The 16,940-nt window shown below is 36.6% G+C and overlaps 3 protein-coding genes across 3 annotated transcripts in view; 1 reads left to right on the top strand and 2 right to left on the bottom strand.

The window, feature by feature from the left end:
• xpo6 (exportin 6) overlaps positions 1 to 8,561 on the bottom strand; it is a 32,972-nt gene extending 24,411 nt beyond the window's left edge. The window contains exons 1-6 of the mRNA XM_022665110.2: positions 8,086 to 8,561; positions 5,482 to 5,572; positions 3,801 to 3,913; positions 2,770 to 2,967; positions 947 to 1,106; positions 748 to 825 (exon numbers count right to left, since the gene is read on the bottom strand). Of these exons, the coding sequence (XP_022520831.1) occupies positions 748 to 825; positions 947 to 1,106; positions 2,770 to 2,967; positions 3,801 to 3,913; positions 5,482 to 5,572; positions 8,086 to 8,088 (643 nt within the window). The 5' untranslated portion in view covers positions 8,089 to 8,561. The remainder of the gene's footprint in view (positions 1 to 747; positions 826 to 946; positions 1,107 to 2,769; positions 2,968 to 3,800; positions 3,914 to 5,481; positions 5,573 to 8,085) is intronic.
• elof1 (elongation factor 1) overlaps positions 1 to 16,940 on the top strand; it is a 515,825-nt gene that overhangs the window by 124,947 nt on the left and 373,938 nt on the right. The window lies entirely within an intron of this gene.
• Positions 10,799 to 16,622, bottom strand: antkmt (adenine nucleotide translocase lysine methyltransferase). The gene is made up of 6 exons (XM_022665071.2): positions 16,565 to 16,622; positions 14,957 to 15,120; positions 14,499 to 14,603; positions 14,151 to 14,291; positions 14,007 to 14,057; positions 10,799 to 12,294 (listed from the first exon to the last, which is right to left on the bottom strand). Exons 2-6 carry the CDS (start codon positions 15,116 to 15,118, stop codon positions 12,097 to 12,099), a joined length of 657 nt encoding a protein of 218 aa, XP_022520792.1. The 5' UTR covers positions 15,119 to 15,120; positions 16,565 to 16,622; the 3' UTR covers positions 10,799 to 12,096.

The following is a 16,940-nucleotide window of genomic DNA, read 5'->3' as shown; positions in this document are numbered from 1 at the left end:
GAGGAAATTGACCCGCTTGTTCACACTAAGCAGGAGGCGCCGGTAACCAAGGTAAAGCGGTTAACCACTTCAGAAATGAGTAGCATTTTCTGATATTTTAGAATAAATATTTTAGATTAGATTAAATATCTGTATGTATAATCGTGTTTACTACATTTTGAAAATCACATTTAAACTGTAATTCGAATTAACCAAATTATTAGTGAAAAATGCCCAGCACTTGTTTCCCGTGAATGTCTCCAACAAATTGCAGCACTTCTTTGGCCTGCCTAATTACTAAATTTACTACTAAATGAGATTAATGGGAGCAGCCAGTACCCAGCAACCGCAACCTACGAGTGTACAGCAGGATCTACAAGCCCAGCTACAGCAAAATCTGTGGGCAAATGTGCTGCAGGACACTATATGTAACCTGTATCCAGGCTCGAGGCTCCCAACAGGTTACTAGAACCTCCTTTTACATGTATTTCAACAGTTTCCCCCAATTACTCTTTAATCCTTTTCACTCAAAATCACTTTCATTAATATTGTAATTACTCTAAGACATCATCATTACATCCATTCCAACACTGAACATCTTGGTGCTTTATTTGTCCTATTTGTGATAGAGTGTATATTACTGTTACTTCAGCCGAAAATAATTATAATAAATTATAACTTAACATATATGTAGTTAATGAGCAAGGACATAAGTTGTATCTTAAATTAGCTTTTTTTTTATCAGGGGTGGAGGAGGGGGTTCTTTACCTGTTTCTCTAGACGTGGGTGATGGAGGAGGAGTTGTAACTGTGACGCTGTGCTTATCCCACACCGTTTCCAAAATACCTGAGAAGCAGAACAAAATGTTCAGATTTTCAGCATCACCACCCACAGCTTCCACAAACTCAGTACGGAACCATCTATTAAAACAATTAACTGAACAGAACAGGCTGTGAGAGCGTCTCACCCGTCAGCAGGTTCAGTACGGTAGGTATTTGCTCCAGTAAGAGTTTTTTCAGCTCTTCTTTCCTAGCAACACTCAGATCTTCCCTCGGACACACCAGCTCCTCTGAGGTCATCTTCAGCAGAACCAATCCCAGTGGAGCTAGAGAAGGGGACTGCACCAACTGCCACAGAAACACACACACACACACACACACACACACACACACACACACACACACACCATGTGGCTCAGACAGACATATATTACTATAAGGCGAATTGAATTATAAGGTGCATTGTATGAGACACTAGTAAGGAACAAGGGTGTCACCATTTTTCACTCACTGGTAGTGCCAAAGAATTACAAAACTGTAATTCTTAAAAAAAATCATTTTCTTTCAAAGTCAAATGAGTGCTGGATGTTAATCTACACAGATACACTTCAGTTTATTTACAGTAAGCTTAGATTTCCAATATTTTAGCGTGGTAAGCAGCTATGTATTAATACGGTAAACACGCAGACTACAGGCCGATATACTCGCCTATCAACAGCGAAAGAGCTAGCATGTGGTTAGCAGGTAACGCTAATACTGCTCCAACCTTGGTGCTGGAGAAACTTCACCGAATCCCCTTTATAACAATGTATTTCAGTGGAGTGGCATTACTGCTTATTAATACCTGACTGATAGAATTCATACAAAAGGCGGACTGGATTATAAGGCGAACTGACGATTTTGTGGAATTTTGTGCGTCCAAGTAATTTAATAAAAGTAATAAAAACTAAATAAGCTGAAAAAGCCCCAGAACTCTTTAACTAATTCACCCTTTAAACACCTTTTAAGTTTATGACTTTGTTGTTGACTTGGAGCGCTTTCCCCTTTGGGTTGGTTAGTTTTTAAACAGGCACATACTTAAACGCAACAAAATGCGCCCCAACAAACCATGCAAGTACACCTTTTGCTCTGATTGGTCAGAGCTGTTTGTCACAGGAGCAAGAAACTAAACACAGATAGAAGCACTTATATATACCAATGAACACAGTAAATCAGCAGTTGCGTCAGTAAGTGATGTAATGAGCAGAGAGTGCTGCACATGCCGCATTTAGTGTGAAAGCAGCTTAGCATTAAGCAAAAGCAGAGACAGCATCCGTTAATCACTGTAGTAATTGTCTAGGTAATAAAGCAGGTTAAACTGCACCTGAACAGCATATAGAATATGTACAGAATATATTTTATAGTCAGGTCAGATTGGGATCTCGAACAGAACAGCTCAGTAGTTCATTTGAAATCAGACTGAGACCACCTTTCCTCGCGGGGCTCGGTATGCTAGGTTTGTGCGTAGTGCGATTACTGTTTTTACACCTGCCCAAATGAACCGTTTTATTCAGACCAAATAGTGCTGGTGTGAAAACCTATTCCATGTCCCAAACCACACATTTCCACACTTTACTCACTTGTATGGTAGTGTGTGGTTTGGGACACAGCCCCTGTTGTCAGTGAATGTAGCCATCTGTCAACATACAAACTGATGTATTTTACGTAATCAATGTCGATCACGCAGCCCTAGTTCGAACTCAAAGGACCAAAGGGCAATGAATGTATATTCTTTCTAAAACACAGTTTTTAAAATATGTATTCTTAAATTCTTTATTCATTAAAAATAATTCTATTTTTTCATTTTCAATAGACTGTCTAGAATCTCATTATATAAGCATTTAACAATAATGCAGACACAATTACTAACTTTTTACAGTATTATTTTACTGTATTATTTAAAATGTGTAGTTTCGACATAAATTCTCACGTCCTGACAACAAAACTGTGCATCATGTTGTGTCACACATACCTGTAACGTGTTGCTAAAGAAGTCGTGGTAGAACATTGGCCAATCTTGACGTCCGATGTCCACAATGACTTTACAAAGTTTGTTCCTGATGAAGAATGGCAGCAGAGCGTGCTGAGACAGCAACAACTTTGGCAAGCAGCTACGAAGCTCCGCCTTATCCTCACTGGCCACACCAACCCACATCTTGTTGACCAAATTCTAGTTCAAGAAAAAGTGGTGATCAGAAACAGCCAGTTAAAACCCAAGAATGTTATAGTAGTGTATATAAGAAAGAAAAATATTTTATTGTTCATCATTTTTGGCTTACAGCCAACGAAAACCCAAAAATCAGTGTCTCAGAAAATGTGACTATATAAGACCAATTGTTACTTTTAGGAGTGTGGGCAGTGTGCCAAATCCTGCTAGAAAATGAAATCCACATCTCCATTAGACTTGATAATAAAACACAGTGGACCAAAACCAGCAGATGACATGTATCTCCAAACCATCACTGATTGGTGGAAACTTCACACTAGACCTCAAGCAGTTTGGACTGTGTGTCTCTCCACTCTTCCTCCAGACTCTGCTCCCTTGATTTACAAATGAAATGTAAAATTTACTGATGATCAGTGATGGTTTGGAGAGACGTGTCATCTGTTGGTGTTGATCCACTGTGTTTTATTATCAAGCATAAAGTCGGTGCAGTTTTGTTTTCCCACAAAATCTTACAGCACTTCATGCTTTAATGGAGATGCGGATTTCATTTTCCAGCAGGACTTGGCACACTGCCAAAAGTACCAATTGGTCTTATATAATATTCTGAGTTTTGTGTTTTCATTGGCTGTAAGCCATAATCATCTACAATAAAAGAAACAAACACGTAAAATAGACACTCTGTGTGTAATACACCTATATAATATATAAGAGTTTTACATTTTCAACTAAATTACTAAAATAAAGTAACTTTTTAAATGATATTCTAATTTTTGCACTAGTTAGCTAGTTAGTTTATGCACTAGTATATGATGTGACATAGCTGTCAGCATTCTTACCTCAAACACTGTAAGGCTATACATCATGACGTATTCATTTCTGCTGTTGGAGAGGAAGTAGAGGCAGTGCCTCCAGGAGCCAGGCTGCCCAGCAAAACTATTCAGCAGCTCCTCTACAAAGAACAGAACAGAACAGAACAACAGAAAAATCATTAATGATCTCATATGCGGATCATAATTCTTCAGTTCAGTTCAAATATTCTCCACAAGCAGGTCAGTCAGTTGAAGAGTTTCACATGACGTGCAGCTGCAGTACACTGAATCAACAGCTGCATGTGGTTTAGTCTACATCTTCCTTAAAACTCTTTATAACAGTGCTTGCATGATATAAATATAAATTAACTGGGAAATTACGGCTGCACTTACACAGCGACAAATAGGGGTGCAACTAAGCACTCTGCTCACAATTTGATTTGATTTAAAATTCAGGGTTCATGATTTTTTTAGACTTCTTATTCTTTTTATTTCTTAGGTGTATAAACAATAAAAAAGTGCACCTTTCTGTTCCAAGTGTAAACTTCTGTTCTGTTTTAATTCTAAATTAATCCCTGTCTATTTGGGCAATCTAGAGTGAAAGTATTGTCTAATAGGACAGCAACAAATGAATATATAATAGAATTCATTCTGAAGTAATGAAACTTGGTCCTTGGTCTGCTCCCCCAGAACGGTCTGGTGCATATGCACTCCCAGATATATGGCTTATGTCTTACTGACACATATGCTGGTTATGCATGCTTTCTTACTTTCTCTCAACTTAAAATATGCTCTTAGCTGAGGTTTTCTAGAGACTTGAGAAGACTGAGGATAATATTGAGGAAGACTGATTAAAAATCATAGTTTTGATCCTCCTGTTTCTCAACTTTTTATTTTTTTTTACATTTGTATGGTTCCTTTCATCACCAGAAAAAGACAGTGTAGATTGTGTAGATGGTGCTAATATCAAAATGGTTCCAGGCCCAACTAGATATGCTGTCAGTCATGTCCAAGACTGGCTGAGCTAAGCTCCATATAATACTAGGGCTGCAATAATGATTATTTTGGTAGTCGACTAATCTGATGGTAATTTTTTTGATTAGTCGATTAGTCAGCGATTATTCTGCCATGTCCTTGATCTTTAACAACAGAACTTTAGAAACGACTGAACATGAGATTTAAAAGGCATTTAAGTGTCTGGAAGTTGTATAAACATGTAAAGTACTGATATTTAGTAAGTAAATATGTAATCTGTTGTGTTTGGGCACTAAGTTGAGTGTTAACTGTGTGAAAGAGCCATTTCCCCATCTTCCATTGTGCATCTACAGGACTGTTACAAATTAATGATTAGTCCACAATCAAATTTGCAGTCACCAATTTTAAATCCTCGATATTGTCAATTATATCGACTAATCGTTGCAGCCCTGTATAATACCATCGATTAAAAATAGATACAGCTACTTAATATATAATAATTCTAAAGTTGGTCTGAAATAGCTCTAAACGGCTCTACCTGAACTGTCTAGTGTGTTTGCACTCCCAGATGTATGGCTTCAAATACATGCATATAGCAAGGCATATGTTCTAGTCTGTACTAGTGATAAGGGGATTTCATATATGATATATTTCTTTTAAAATGAGAAGAAAATGGGGTAAAATAAGAACTAAACGAAAATAAAATGATAGGGTTTTACATGATTAGACTCACCAATCTCTCTCTTGCGGTCATTGGTCGTGCAGCTGTGGAAAAACTCTGTCATTAGGCTTTCAAGAGCACGAAGGGATGCCTCCTCCGACGCCTACATGCAATAGATAGACAGAGAGAGAGAGAGAGAGAGAGAGAATAAGAGAGAGAGAATAGAGTTAGCACAAAAATGAAACAGAGCCAGAATGTCAAAAGCAGAAACATAAAAGAATGATAAAGACAAACAGAGAGACAGATGTACAGACATTTCAATTCAAACAAAAAAATAAAAAGGTGTAGAAAATACAGAATACAAAACAGAAAGGCAGAAAAAAAGATAGAGAGATTGAGCGAGAGATGCCATGATAAGTAAGTGATAAGAGTGCAGGCCATCGCTCTGACACTAAGCCACCACACAGTTTCCTCATAACCTCTCTAGTACATCAAGTTCACACACCATCGGCCTACGTATGTGCGCCTGAGTATAAAAGCGAAAAGGAGGAAGAGAATTAGAGGAAGAACAGAGTGTATGTGTGTGTGTTTCTTCTCTCTTTTTCTCTGCTATCTGAATTCTTCGTATAAGTCTCGACACGTCTTGACATACCTCCACTGGGGCGGAGTTGAGGGAACCACCAAGAGCTGGTTTAATCTAGACCATTATGTGGACCACGGCATCATTACATTAAAATAACATAATTCAGAAACATTTTACCAGCTTGCCATCCGCTAATAAACCAATAGCACAGTCTGGTAGTTCCTGCCTGTTTGCAGATGCTCAGATTTTGCTTAAAACCATGAGAGAAGAGTCTGAAATATCTAAAATACCGAAAAATAGAGTTAAATTTCGGCCATGAAGACTTAATGCATCCTCAGAGATGCTAAAGGACTTATTCCTTATCATTTTGGGTCATCTTGACCCGATTTAATATTTAACATCTCTGAAAAAAATGACTGACATCTCTTTCGTGCTCTATTTTAAGTGTCATTTTCTAATTTGTTGAGATAAACAAGTGAACTATATGTGATAATAACCCATTTCAAAAGAGCTGTACCCATTTTGGTGTTCATTAAGGGTGTTATTATTTGGGGTCAGTCTATTTAAGCTGCATAAAACATGAAAAATATATATATTTTGCCATGGTGTGTAATTTTGAAACATACAGTATAGCTTCTAAACCATTTCTTGATGCTGATGCTAAGTATTCTCATTCTCTAATCTCTAAGCGATGAACTGTCTGGTACATTTGCACTCCCAGATGTAGGGCTTCTGTTTTGATGATGTGTATGCTTGTTTTCTTTCTTTCAACTAAAAATATGCTCTAAGTAAAGGTTTTCTTCCAGTGATATTTAATTACAGAACTGAGAAGAGTGAGGACAATATTGAGGAACAATATTGATTAAGAAGCATCCTCCTCTGGTGAGGATATGACCCTTAGTGTTGGTCTTACTGTCTCGCAACCTCTCAACATTATGCAATGGATATTTATGGTTCTTCTTCCCACCTGAAATACAGGTAGGTTAGGTTAATGGGGCTGATATCTTTCCAATGGTTCCAGGCCCAACTAAATATACTCTCAGCCATATCCAAGACATGGTTAGATACAATCAACATCTGAGCTCTCCATATAAGACCACTGATTAAAGTTACTTTGGTGGGCATTAGGAAGGTTTGTGGGGGCTATATGTTCGTTTTAGGGCTATTGTGGTCCTTTCAATACCTAAAAGACAGAGTTGATTGTGTAGATGATACTCATTTTATCAAAATGGTTCTAAGCCCAACTAAATATGCTGTCAACCATGTCCAAGATATATTATATCTCCATATAATACTACTGACTAAAAATAGATACAACTACTTAATATATAATGAAACTAAACTTGGGTCTGAAATAGCTCTAAACTGCTCTCCCAGAGCTGTCTGGTGTGTTTGCACTCCCACAGTTATGGCTTCACAAACATGCATATATTGAGGCATATATGCTGGCCTGTACCCTCCTGTTGTTAGTGGCATTACTAGTGTCCAAGAAATAACTATAAACATCTCCATAGAACACCATTGATAGATCACTTATGTTGATTTTTGTTGAGTTTTGTGAAGGTTTGGGATGGGTATATGTTTGTTTTTGGGTGTTCTTAAGCACTAATCAAAGAAATCTAGCTTAAATATATTATCCATATGCTTAAGGGTATTAAAATATATTTTAATGTTATGAGATATCAATGATAAAGGATGTTATTCAATATAATTGAGGATAAACATAACCAAGCTAGCTAGAAACGTTTTTATCACCTTCACTCCCACATGACTAAGCTTTAACAGCTCATATGCGTTATAACAGAGTCCAAATTCATAACATATATAGCTGTTGAGCTTTAAAAGGCTCAGATTTAGCACAAATCACGACAATAACTAACCAAGCTAAACCTATGGCTAGATAATGTTGCAACAATAAAGGAGGGGGTACAATGTTATAGCTAGCTAAAATATGGCCACAAAGCTCAAGCCCTGCCTCACACAGGTTATCAGGATCCTCTAATTTGTGAATTTGTTGCTTTTTAGATTGTTTTGACCCAAAATGGCTCAAATAAACAGTAAAACAGTGTGTAAGCACCCTCTAGTCCACTCACCATGGCCAGCCGGTGTGCTGTGGTCTTCTCTCCGGGCTGCTGCGTGTTTATCTGCGGCTACAGGCTGAAAAGAAGACGCCCTACCCGGCTCCTCATCGCTGCTCCCGGGCCTGCGGTCTCTGGTTCCCCCTCTTACCGTCTATAAGCGCCGATACACGGCATGCCGCTCACCCCAGTCCCGCAGGGCCTCGCCTGGTACCGCTGAAAGCGCAGCCGACACTTGTTACGGTGGAGGCCGGGGAGGTGGTGCTGAGGGGCGGACTGAGCTCGTGTCAAGCCCCACTAACCGACGCTCACCGCGGCCCTGGATAAAGCGTCTCGCCCCGGCACACCGAAACAGCCACACACGCGTTTTGGAGATTTTTCTGAGCCCAGGAGAACAGCGCCCGACCCCCGCCTGCAGTTTAACACAGCCGCTGGCTCTGCTCTCTCGCCCAGGCCGCGCAGCTTCCTCTCTCCGCCCCAGCACAGCCCCTCCCCGCCGGATGTGAAATCTTAATCTTGGGCCGGATGAAACCGGCCGCAGCAAGAAGTGTGGCACAACCAGGCAGCTCGGTCTCTACAGCAGCAGCTTTAGCCTAAAATCACACTGCTAATATAATCCTAAATAAAATAATTAAAATCACACCAGTGATAATATCCTAACTAAAATCACTGATATCACACCAGTAATATTATCCTAACTCTGTTTATACTGCTAAAATCACACCAGTAATATTATCCCAACTGTTAATACCACTAAAATCACTATTAAACTCTGTTTATACCACTAAAAAAACTATTAAACTTAGTTTATACTGCTAAAATCACTATTAAACTCAATTTATACTGCTAGAATCACACACTAAACGCACTAAAATTACACCATTGATATTATCCTAACTAAAAAACACTAGTGATATTAACTGCTAAAATTAATATTAAACTTAGTTTATACTGCAAAAAATACCCCAGTGATATTATCACTAATATCACTAATAAACTTTTTATACTGTTAAAAAATCACTAAAATTACACCAGTGACATAAGCCTTATTAAATTCACACCAATCATATATAGATAGATAGATAGATAGATAGATAGATAGATAGATAGATAGATAGATAGATAGATAGATAGATACTTTATTGATCCCCGAGGGGAAATTCTTGACATCCAGCAGCAGGTGAGTATAGTACACAAAGTTACAAAAAGATAAAAAAATATATAAATGATACATATAAATACAACAAAATAAACAATAAAATGAAATTATAAAAGTACAGTCTTTAGTGTGTGTGTGTGATGTAAAATGGAGGTAGTGCAGTTGAACACAATAGACAGCGAACACCAGCGATCATAGAGTCCTAAATCTCTTCATACTACTAAAATCACTATTAAACTCATTTTTTTACTGCTAAAATTACACCAGTGATATAGTCCTAACAAAAATCAGTAATCATATCGCTAATAAACGCTATTTATACTGCTAAAATCATCATTAAACTCAGTTTATACTGCTAAAATCACACCTGTGAAATAATCCTAAATTTATACTACTAAAATCACTATTAAACTCGATTTCTTTTGTTAAAAACACACCAGTGATATAATCCTAACTAAAATCAGTAGTCATATCACTAATAAACTCTGTTAATACTGTTAAAAATCTTTATACACCTAAAATCACTACTAAACTAAATTTATACTGCCAAAGCACACCAGGGATATTATACTAACTCAGTTTATACTGCTAAAATCACTAATAATATCGCTAATAAACAGTTTATGCTGCTAAAATCACTAATAAACTGACTAAACTACTAAAATCACTATAAATTGCTCATACTACTAAAACCCTAATAAACTATTTACACTGCCAAATTCATTAGTTAGCTGTTTATACTACTAAAATTGAGTTTGATGGTCTAAGGGCATATCTGGGACTCCACCTTCAGCTTCTACCTACGAGTGTAGAGCTACAGGATCTACAGGCCCAGCTGTAGCAACATCTGTGGGTAAATGTGCTGCAGGATGCCATGTGGAATTTGTAAACCCCATATTCAACCGCGCAGTAGATTGTCTCACCTTGCATCTATGCTAGAGCCTTTAAGATCCTGAAAACTATTAAAAAAACGATTTGTTTTTAATTTGTATTATCATTATTTTATGACATCATTTTATGATATGTTATTTTATGTTAACCATGGTGGTTTATTATTATGTCTTCTGGTTGCAATGCTACTGAGCTTGTGTACTCTGTTTGATCCTTGCTTGGTAAGGTTTTAAGGACTTTTGTAAGAGAAGAAAGATCATGTGAGTTAGCTCATTCTCACTTTGCCTGAGGGGTGACATTCAGACCAGAGAGAGAGAGAGAGAGAGAGAGAGGCCTTAATCAGAAGAACAATCCACACATTATCAGCCTGACCTGTGGAAATTAGGAAACCCCCATGTTTTCATTTCTCATTTCTAAAAGTAACAAGCACTAGGTCTGAGCTCTCAGCTGTAATGCCCTTAGACTGGTGTTGCTGACTCACTGCACTCATCATTTATCATATTATTTAGCATTATGATCTAGAAATTTTGCATTATAGTCAATATTTTACCAGTTGTCAACCCACAAACTTTGAATTTGCTCTTTCTACAGTCATGGAGCTTTGAAAAAGAATAGCCAATCATACACGCATAAACTGATCTTTTGTCTCTGATAAAGGGGAAGTGATGAGGATCGCACTCACAAACAAATTAGTTTATTTTTGCCATTCTTTTTCAGATACATGTCACTGAATGAGAAGATTGAGCATGTGTGCTAGGGTAACTAGGTCACATACAGGAGCAGGAAGTGACCAGAATGCTCCAAAACTTCAAAAAGAACCCACAATTGCTGAGAGAACTCTTCAAGTGTGTTATCCTGTGATCTACGCATTATGCGTCTGATACAAGAAGAACCGTATCAGCTAGTCTGAGTGAAACACAAAGGAAGCATTGTTATGATCATTTATAAATTGTACATTTTCTCTTGTGATCTCGTTATTTATATTTGTTAGTTAGTACAACATAGCACTTGTATTCACAAGATTCAGGCATTAAAGAATTAAAAATAAACCATTATCAAATTATCAAATAAATGGAATAGAGAAATACCCATATTTTTCCCATATTTTTTTTCTATCACTATTGAGCATAATACTGTTTTTGAGCAAACTGATATAGCGTAAAAACATGATATTAATCACAAAATATCATATGAAATCTGTGTACATTAAATACTCCTGTACCTAGGCCTGTCACAATAATTAAATTTTTACATTAATAGCTGAAATATGTTGCTCTGTCATAATAATAAAACATTCAAACTCTGCTTAAAATCCTTAAAATGAGATTCAAATATGAACAGAATTTAGATATTTGACCATATTTTGATCAAATGTTTACTTAGTAAAGTCCAAATGAAATAAAATAGTTTAAATATAATTTTAAAATGGATGTTATTTATCATTTTAGTCTATACAGTCACTGGTTTTAGTATACATCTGCCCAGGGGCTTTTATTATGAATTCCAAAATGGCAGATTAGCCATAATGGTTAAGGAGTACAGTTGTTAAATATTAGTGATTAAACCTAACATAAATAGAAATGTATAGTTTTAGTATACAGTACTATAATTTAATATAGCTAATAAAATAGCAATAAATAAAATAGCTTCTAGCACCCATAACTTGTCAAGAAGAGAAAGAAAATGGTCTACAATGAACTCAACTAGAGATGTACATTCACTATATTTTATAAATACTTTTATAAATGGCATTTGATTGTGATTCTGTGTGAACAGTTCCACTAAAACTTTTGATTCTCAAATCAGAAAGTGTTTATGATGTCTGTGGCTGGTGTTCAAAATGAAAGCAAAAGCAAATATGGTGTTTCATATCAGTATGACGCATAAAACAATCATTAAAGCAATAAATACCCATGTGATAAAATGATAAAATGTGTAAAACCCCGTCCTTTCCATTAAAATCTGTTTCTCCAGTCTCAGCTGCTCTTTTCGGATGATTGGATGTCCTTTGATTGGTTCTGTTTTCTGATTGCTTCTATAGAATATGCCCAGGCTCTGTCCACGCCCTGACCCTCTATCCTGCACGGCGTCCAATCAGGGAAGGGGAAGCGTCCAGCGATGATCAGAGCATCTTCAGGGAGCTCGACCAGCAGTTTCTCCTGTAACAGTGTGAGCTAACGGACAAAAGATAATAGAGTTCATTGTTTGTGGCATGACACCAGAGATGTGATCTGGCAAGACCTTAGTGCAACATAGGGCTTACAATTCAATATATTGTGATATGTTGCAATATACTGCAAGCAATTTTAGTGTATCATAGTATAATACTATAAAAAACAAAGTCACATTTAGAAAGGATCTGAGTAACAGAAAACATTATTTTTTATCCAATCAGAACAGTGGGATCTAACGACAGAGTACAACACTGTTATCTAGGGGGCGGGGTTTAAACACAACACAACAAATCAACCACTTCTGACACCAATTTCTACAGGTATAGTAGTAATTAAAATGTATTCTGTTTTTGAAAATTGTTCAGTATTGCAAACCAAAATGCTGAGGTGCAATGCAATATTGATATTTTTTTAGACCCTTTAATGATACCACCTTATTCTGGCACAAATTAATACTTTATTACTTTCGTGTATCGACAGATACTGAACATATATTTGGTTTTGTTAAAAACATCTAAAACGTGTTAAATAGAGTCTTCATTGACTTAAAGCAGCATTATGTGAGAATTGCCAATTTTGCTCCTTGGCTCCCCCTACATTTAGGAAGTGGAATTTGTAGTATGATTTTTTTAAAACAATGTTTTAAATAGTGTACTATTTTTAATTTACCTGTTTTGGTATTATGTAGTATTCCCCTGTTACTGGTAATAAAATAGATAATGTGATTGGATACCTTGTTATTTTAAGTAACATCCTTTAAAAATCATTAAACAAATAATTACAGAACAAGAAGACTTGCTTTCAACATGCATTTCTGGACAGCCTGAAAGATACAGAATCATCACTAAAAAATTTAAGGATCATGTGGACTGTAGAGCTTAGATTGGGCCCAAAAAATTCAGCCCATCAAGCTTGTGAATATTCTGCCTGAGCCAACCTGCACCATAAACTATCATTATGAGCCCAAGCCCGATTTAAACCTGACATTTTTTTAGAGCTTTTTAGAATATATTCAGGCTGTTTGAATGAGCGAAATCTGTTCAGAATTATGTTAATTAACATTGCAACACTGAAAAAGCATAGACCTATTATTTCAGAAAAATGTTTATTAAGAACAGCTGTGCAAAGCATTGCATGTCTAGTGCATAATGCGGACACGTGGTGGAGCTCACATGTGCGTGAGCCCCAGAGCTGATCATAACATAACTTGTACAACAGTTACTTTGTTACTTGTTACTTTGTTACTTTGCTATATTGTGATTTTTATTCTGTAGCTTTATATAAAATAAAAATAGCAATAAAATACAGACGCCTACGTCACAGGCCATTCTCTTGGGTTGGGCTCGGGCAGAGAATCTAAACTGGACTAAAATGGACTGTTATGGTAAAGTTAAATTTTGAGGTTTTCCGCAAATATTTCTCGGGTTGTGCAGTATTACACAGTTTTTGCAGGTGTTAAACCACCTGCTTCAACAAAGTAAGACTGTGCAGTTAGCATCGTACCAATCCAGCAGTAGCAATAATAGATGCTACTATAGAAAGATGTTATAGTGGGTGGAGCATCACTATAGCTTTGAAGCTGCCATGTTAAGGTAAAAATGCTACATACGTACTGTTAAAAAAATTCAATAATAAAGATCCTGGTATGCTCTACTTTCTATTAATTTTAGTGTATAACAACACATGTTTATGATAATAACTGGTACACTTACCACACTTGGTGCCAAGAATATTGAGATATTCCTATATCCAGAAAGATCAACCTGTAAACACAAATAAAAAATATAATTTCTACTCAGTTTTAGAGATAGTTCAGAATGAGATATGGGCTCTTCAGCTGCAGTCAGGTGACTCACCTTCCACAGGTCCTCCCTCCGGTAAGAGACTCTTCCGTAGAGTCCGGCTTTCCAAGCATAAAAGCGCGAAAGTCTGAGAAGCCAAGGGTTCAACTCATAGCCTACAGCAGGAGAGAAGCCCTGCCGACTCGCCTCTAATACCTACACACACACACACACATGCCATCATACAGCTGTTTAAAAACACTCTGGCCAAGATTTTAGTATTAATCTACAATGCAGAACATTTTAAAACAGTGAAAAAACAGTGAATTTAAGAAACTTTTGATTGCTACTGTGAGTACATCTTTGTAATGTTCGAAGGACAAAGTTTCGATAAGAACAACAAAATGAACCATAAACACTTACAATCCTGCCATCACCTGATCCCAAATCAGCAAAACCTCCAGAGCGACCCTTCAGCAGAGACATAACATTCCCCACTTGTTTCTTACTAGCTGGCATATAAGGCACCTAAAATAGACCCACATACATAGATAGAGACATCAGACTCATTCTTGACACTATCTTACACTAAACCATGAGCATTATACATTTTCATGACCTCAATATTGCCCCTTGTGTTTTATTTTAGAGGCTATTAACATGACCTTCTCTAAAAACTGCAGTTTTATTAAAGTCTTATTTATTTGAGATATTTACAAATAACGATATTCCAATTGCAATGTCTGAATATTCTTTAATAAGTGTTTATAGCTCTGTAAAAGGGTGTCATTGCATTGTTATGTTACTATATCACATCAGTGCAATACAATTGTGTAAATAATATATCTAGGTTTAAGTGTGTCCACATTCCCTACACAAACCTGCAGTTTAAGAGGCACTCTGCGAAAGCCTGGCATCAGAACTCCGGCCCACATGGCGTAGACGGCCAATCCCGTCCCGGCTGTGAGCTGCAGGATTCCCCATCCGCCCAGACGCTTATCTTTAAACTGCTCCAGGGTCTGTTCCTGCACGTCATCCTCCATCACTGTTTAACACAAGAGAGAAAAACAGAAATAAACATTTTTTGTTTGCCTGTTGCGAAAAACTGAAAAGAACCTGTTATACTGACTGAGTTGGTATGCTGAATTAGTTTGTTTGTTTGTTTAATTACATTTTAAATAACAGGATATTCAAACATTTTATCACCCAATTCTAACGGCTGAATACAAATAGAGTTTGTATTGCATAATGTTAAGTCTGTCATTGTACATATTATTGAAAGTTTCTCATTAAATAAAGGAAAATGTAAAACGGTGAAAAATAAGGCTGTTGAATGTTGTTTATCTCTAATACACTGAAACAACATTGATGTCTGATGTCTTTGTGCACATGACCGCTTTTTCTTTGGTTTAACGTTACGTTTTTATTTATTTATATATATATATATATATATATATATATATATATATATATATATATTATGTTGTATTAAACTTAACTAACAGGTGCAACTCAAAATATTAGAATATTATTGTAGAGTTACTTTATTTCAGTGATTTAGTTAAAAAATGTGAAACTCATATATTATATAGATGTATTACACACAGAGTGATCTATTTTAAGTGTTTATTTCTTTTACTGTTGATGATTACGGCTTACAGCCAGTGAAAACCCAAAATCCAGTGTCTCAGAAAATTAGAATATTATATAAGATCAATTGGTACTTTTGGCAGTGTGTGCAGTGTGCCAAGTCCTGCTGGAAAATGAAATCCACATCTCCATAAAAGTTGTGAGCAGAGGGAAGCATGAAGTGCTGTAAGATTTTTCTGAAAAACTCTGCACTGAATTTGATCAACACCAGCAGATGACACGTCTCTCCAAACCATCACTGATCATCAGTAAATTTTACATTTCATTTAAAGTAAATCAAGGGATCAGAGTCTGGAGGAAGAGTGGAGAGACACACAGTCCAAACTGCTTGAGGCCTAAGTTGAAGTTCCTACAATCAGTGATGGTTTGCTTGAATAAATGTTGTTTTATTTTCCATCATCAACCTTCAATGTTCTTTTTTTGTGTCAGGGTTGGCAGCTGCCACTGGCTGGAACTCAGCTGTTACTGATACCCTGCTGCGAATAAGAGACGGAATATCTACAGTTTTATTGCAGAGTCAGAGCACTATAAACACCACACTCCTACACTGAATAAATACTGAAATATTTCACTGGTTCTGGAGTTTAAACACTCTTTACTGCTCTATCTGCTGCTTTTCTATGCTAAGCTAGGTTACCTAGCCTAGCTGACCTCAGTGATTCTGACCTTCCCTTCCTCTTTTTAAAGGGTTAGTTTCAGGTAATGCAGCCAATATAAATTAAAACACATCTCAGACAATTTATATAAAACGTAGCCACAGACGATTGGATATAAGACAATTTATTAAAATAATAAAAAAATATATTCGTTAGTAAACAGGGACCTAACAGAAAGCTAACCTCTTGGTCGCGACGTGAAACCAGCAGCTGTGGAGACTCTTATTTTGCTAAAGATGGGCCGCCCTGCCCGACCTTTCAAAATAAAAGTAGCTAGTATTTATTTTGCTATCGTTGTGTTTATTGTGTTTAAAATATATCCAAGCACAGAACACGTAAACAGAAAAATAAGAGAGATGATTTTTTAAAAAATAAAATAAAGGCATAAAGCAGGCAAGCAAGCAAACAAGCAAGCAAGAAAGTAATAGAAAGCAAAAAAAGTTATTTTGACTTTTTCAACCCTTTGACAGAAAGGGAGAGGGAAGAAAATAAATAGAAAGAATGTAAGAAAGAAAGAAAGAAAGAAAGAAAGAAGAGAGAGAGAGAGAGAGAGAGAGAG

Source organism: Astyanax mexicanus, chromosome 19, assembly GCF_023375975.1.
Source record: "Astyanax mexicanus isolate ESR-SI-001 chromosome 19, AstMex3_surface, whole genome shotgun sequence".
NCBI classification, from domain to species: Eukaryota; Metazoa; Chordata; class Actinopteri; order Characiformes; family Acestrorhamphidae; genus Astyanax; species Astyanax mexicanus.
The sequence above is the reverse complement of the archived record's forward strand: the minus strand, read 5'-3'. Positions and strand labels throughout refer to the sequence as shown.

What these genes read in the sequence shown, in the direction of transcription:
- antkmt (XM_022665071.2), bottom strand. Translation starts at nt 15,118, where the DNA reads ATGGAGGATGACGTGCAGGAACAGACCCTGGAGCAGTTTAAAGATAAG. An exon ending in GGAGGGAGGACCTGTGGAAG is followed by an intron (nt 14,058 to 14,150) that starts GTGAGTCACCTG and finishes TTGTGTTTACAG; the next exon opens with GTTGATCTTTCTGGATATAG. An exon ending in TATTCTTGGCACCAAGTGTG is followed by an intron (nt 12,295 to 14,006) that starts GTAAGTGTACCA and finishes TTTGTCCGTTAG; the next exon opens with CTCACACTGTTACAGGAGAA.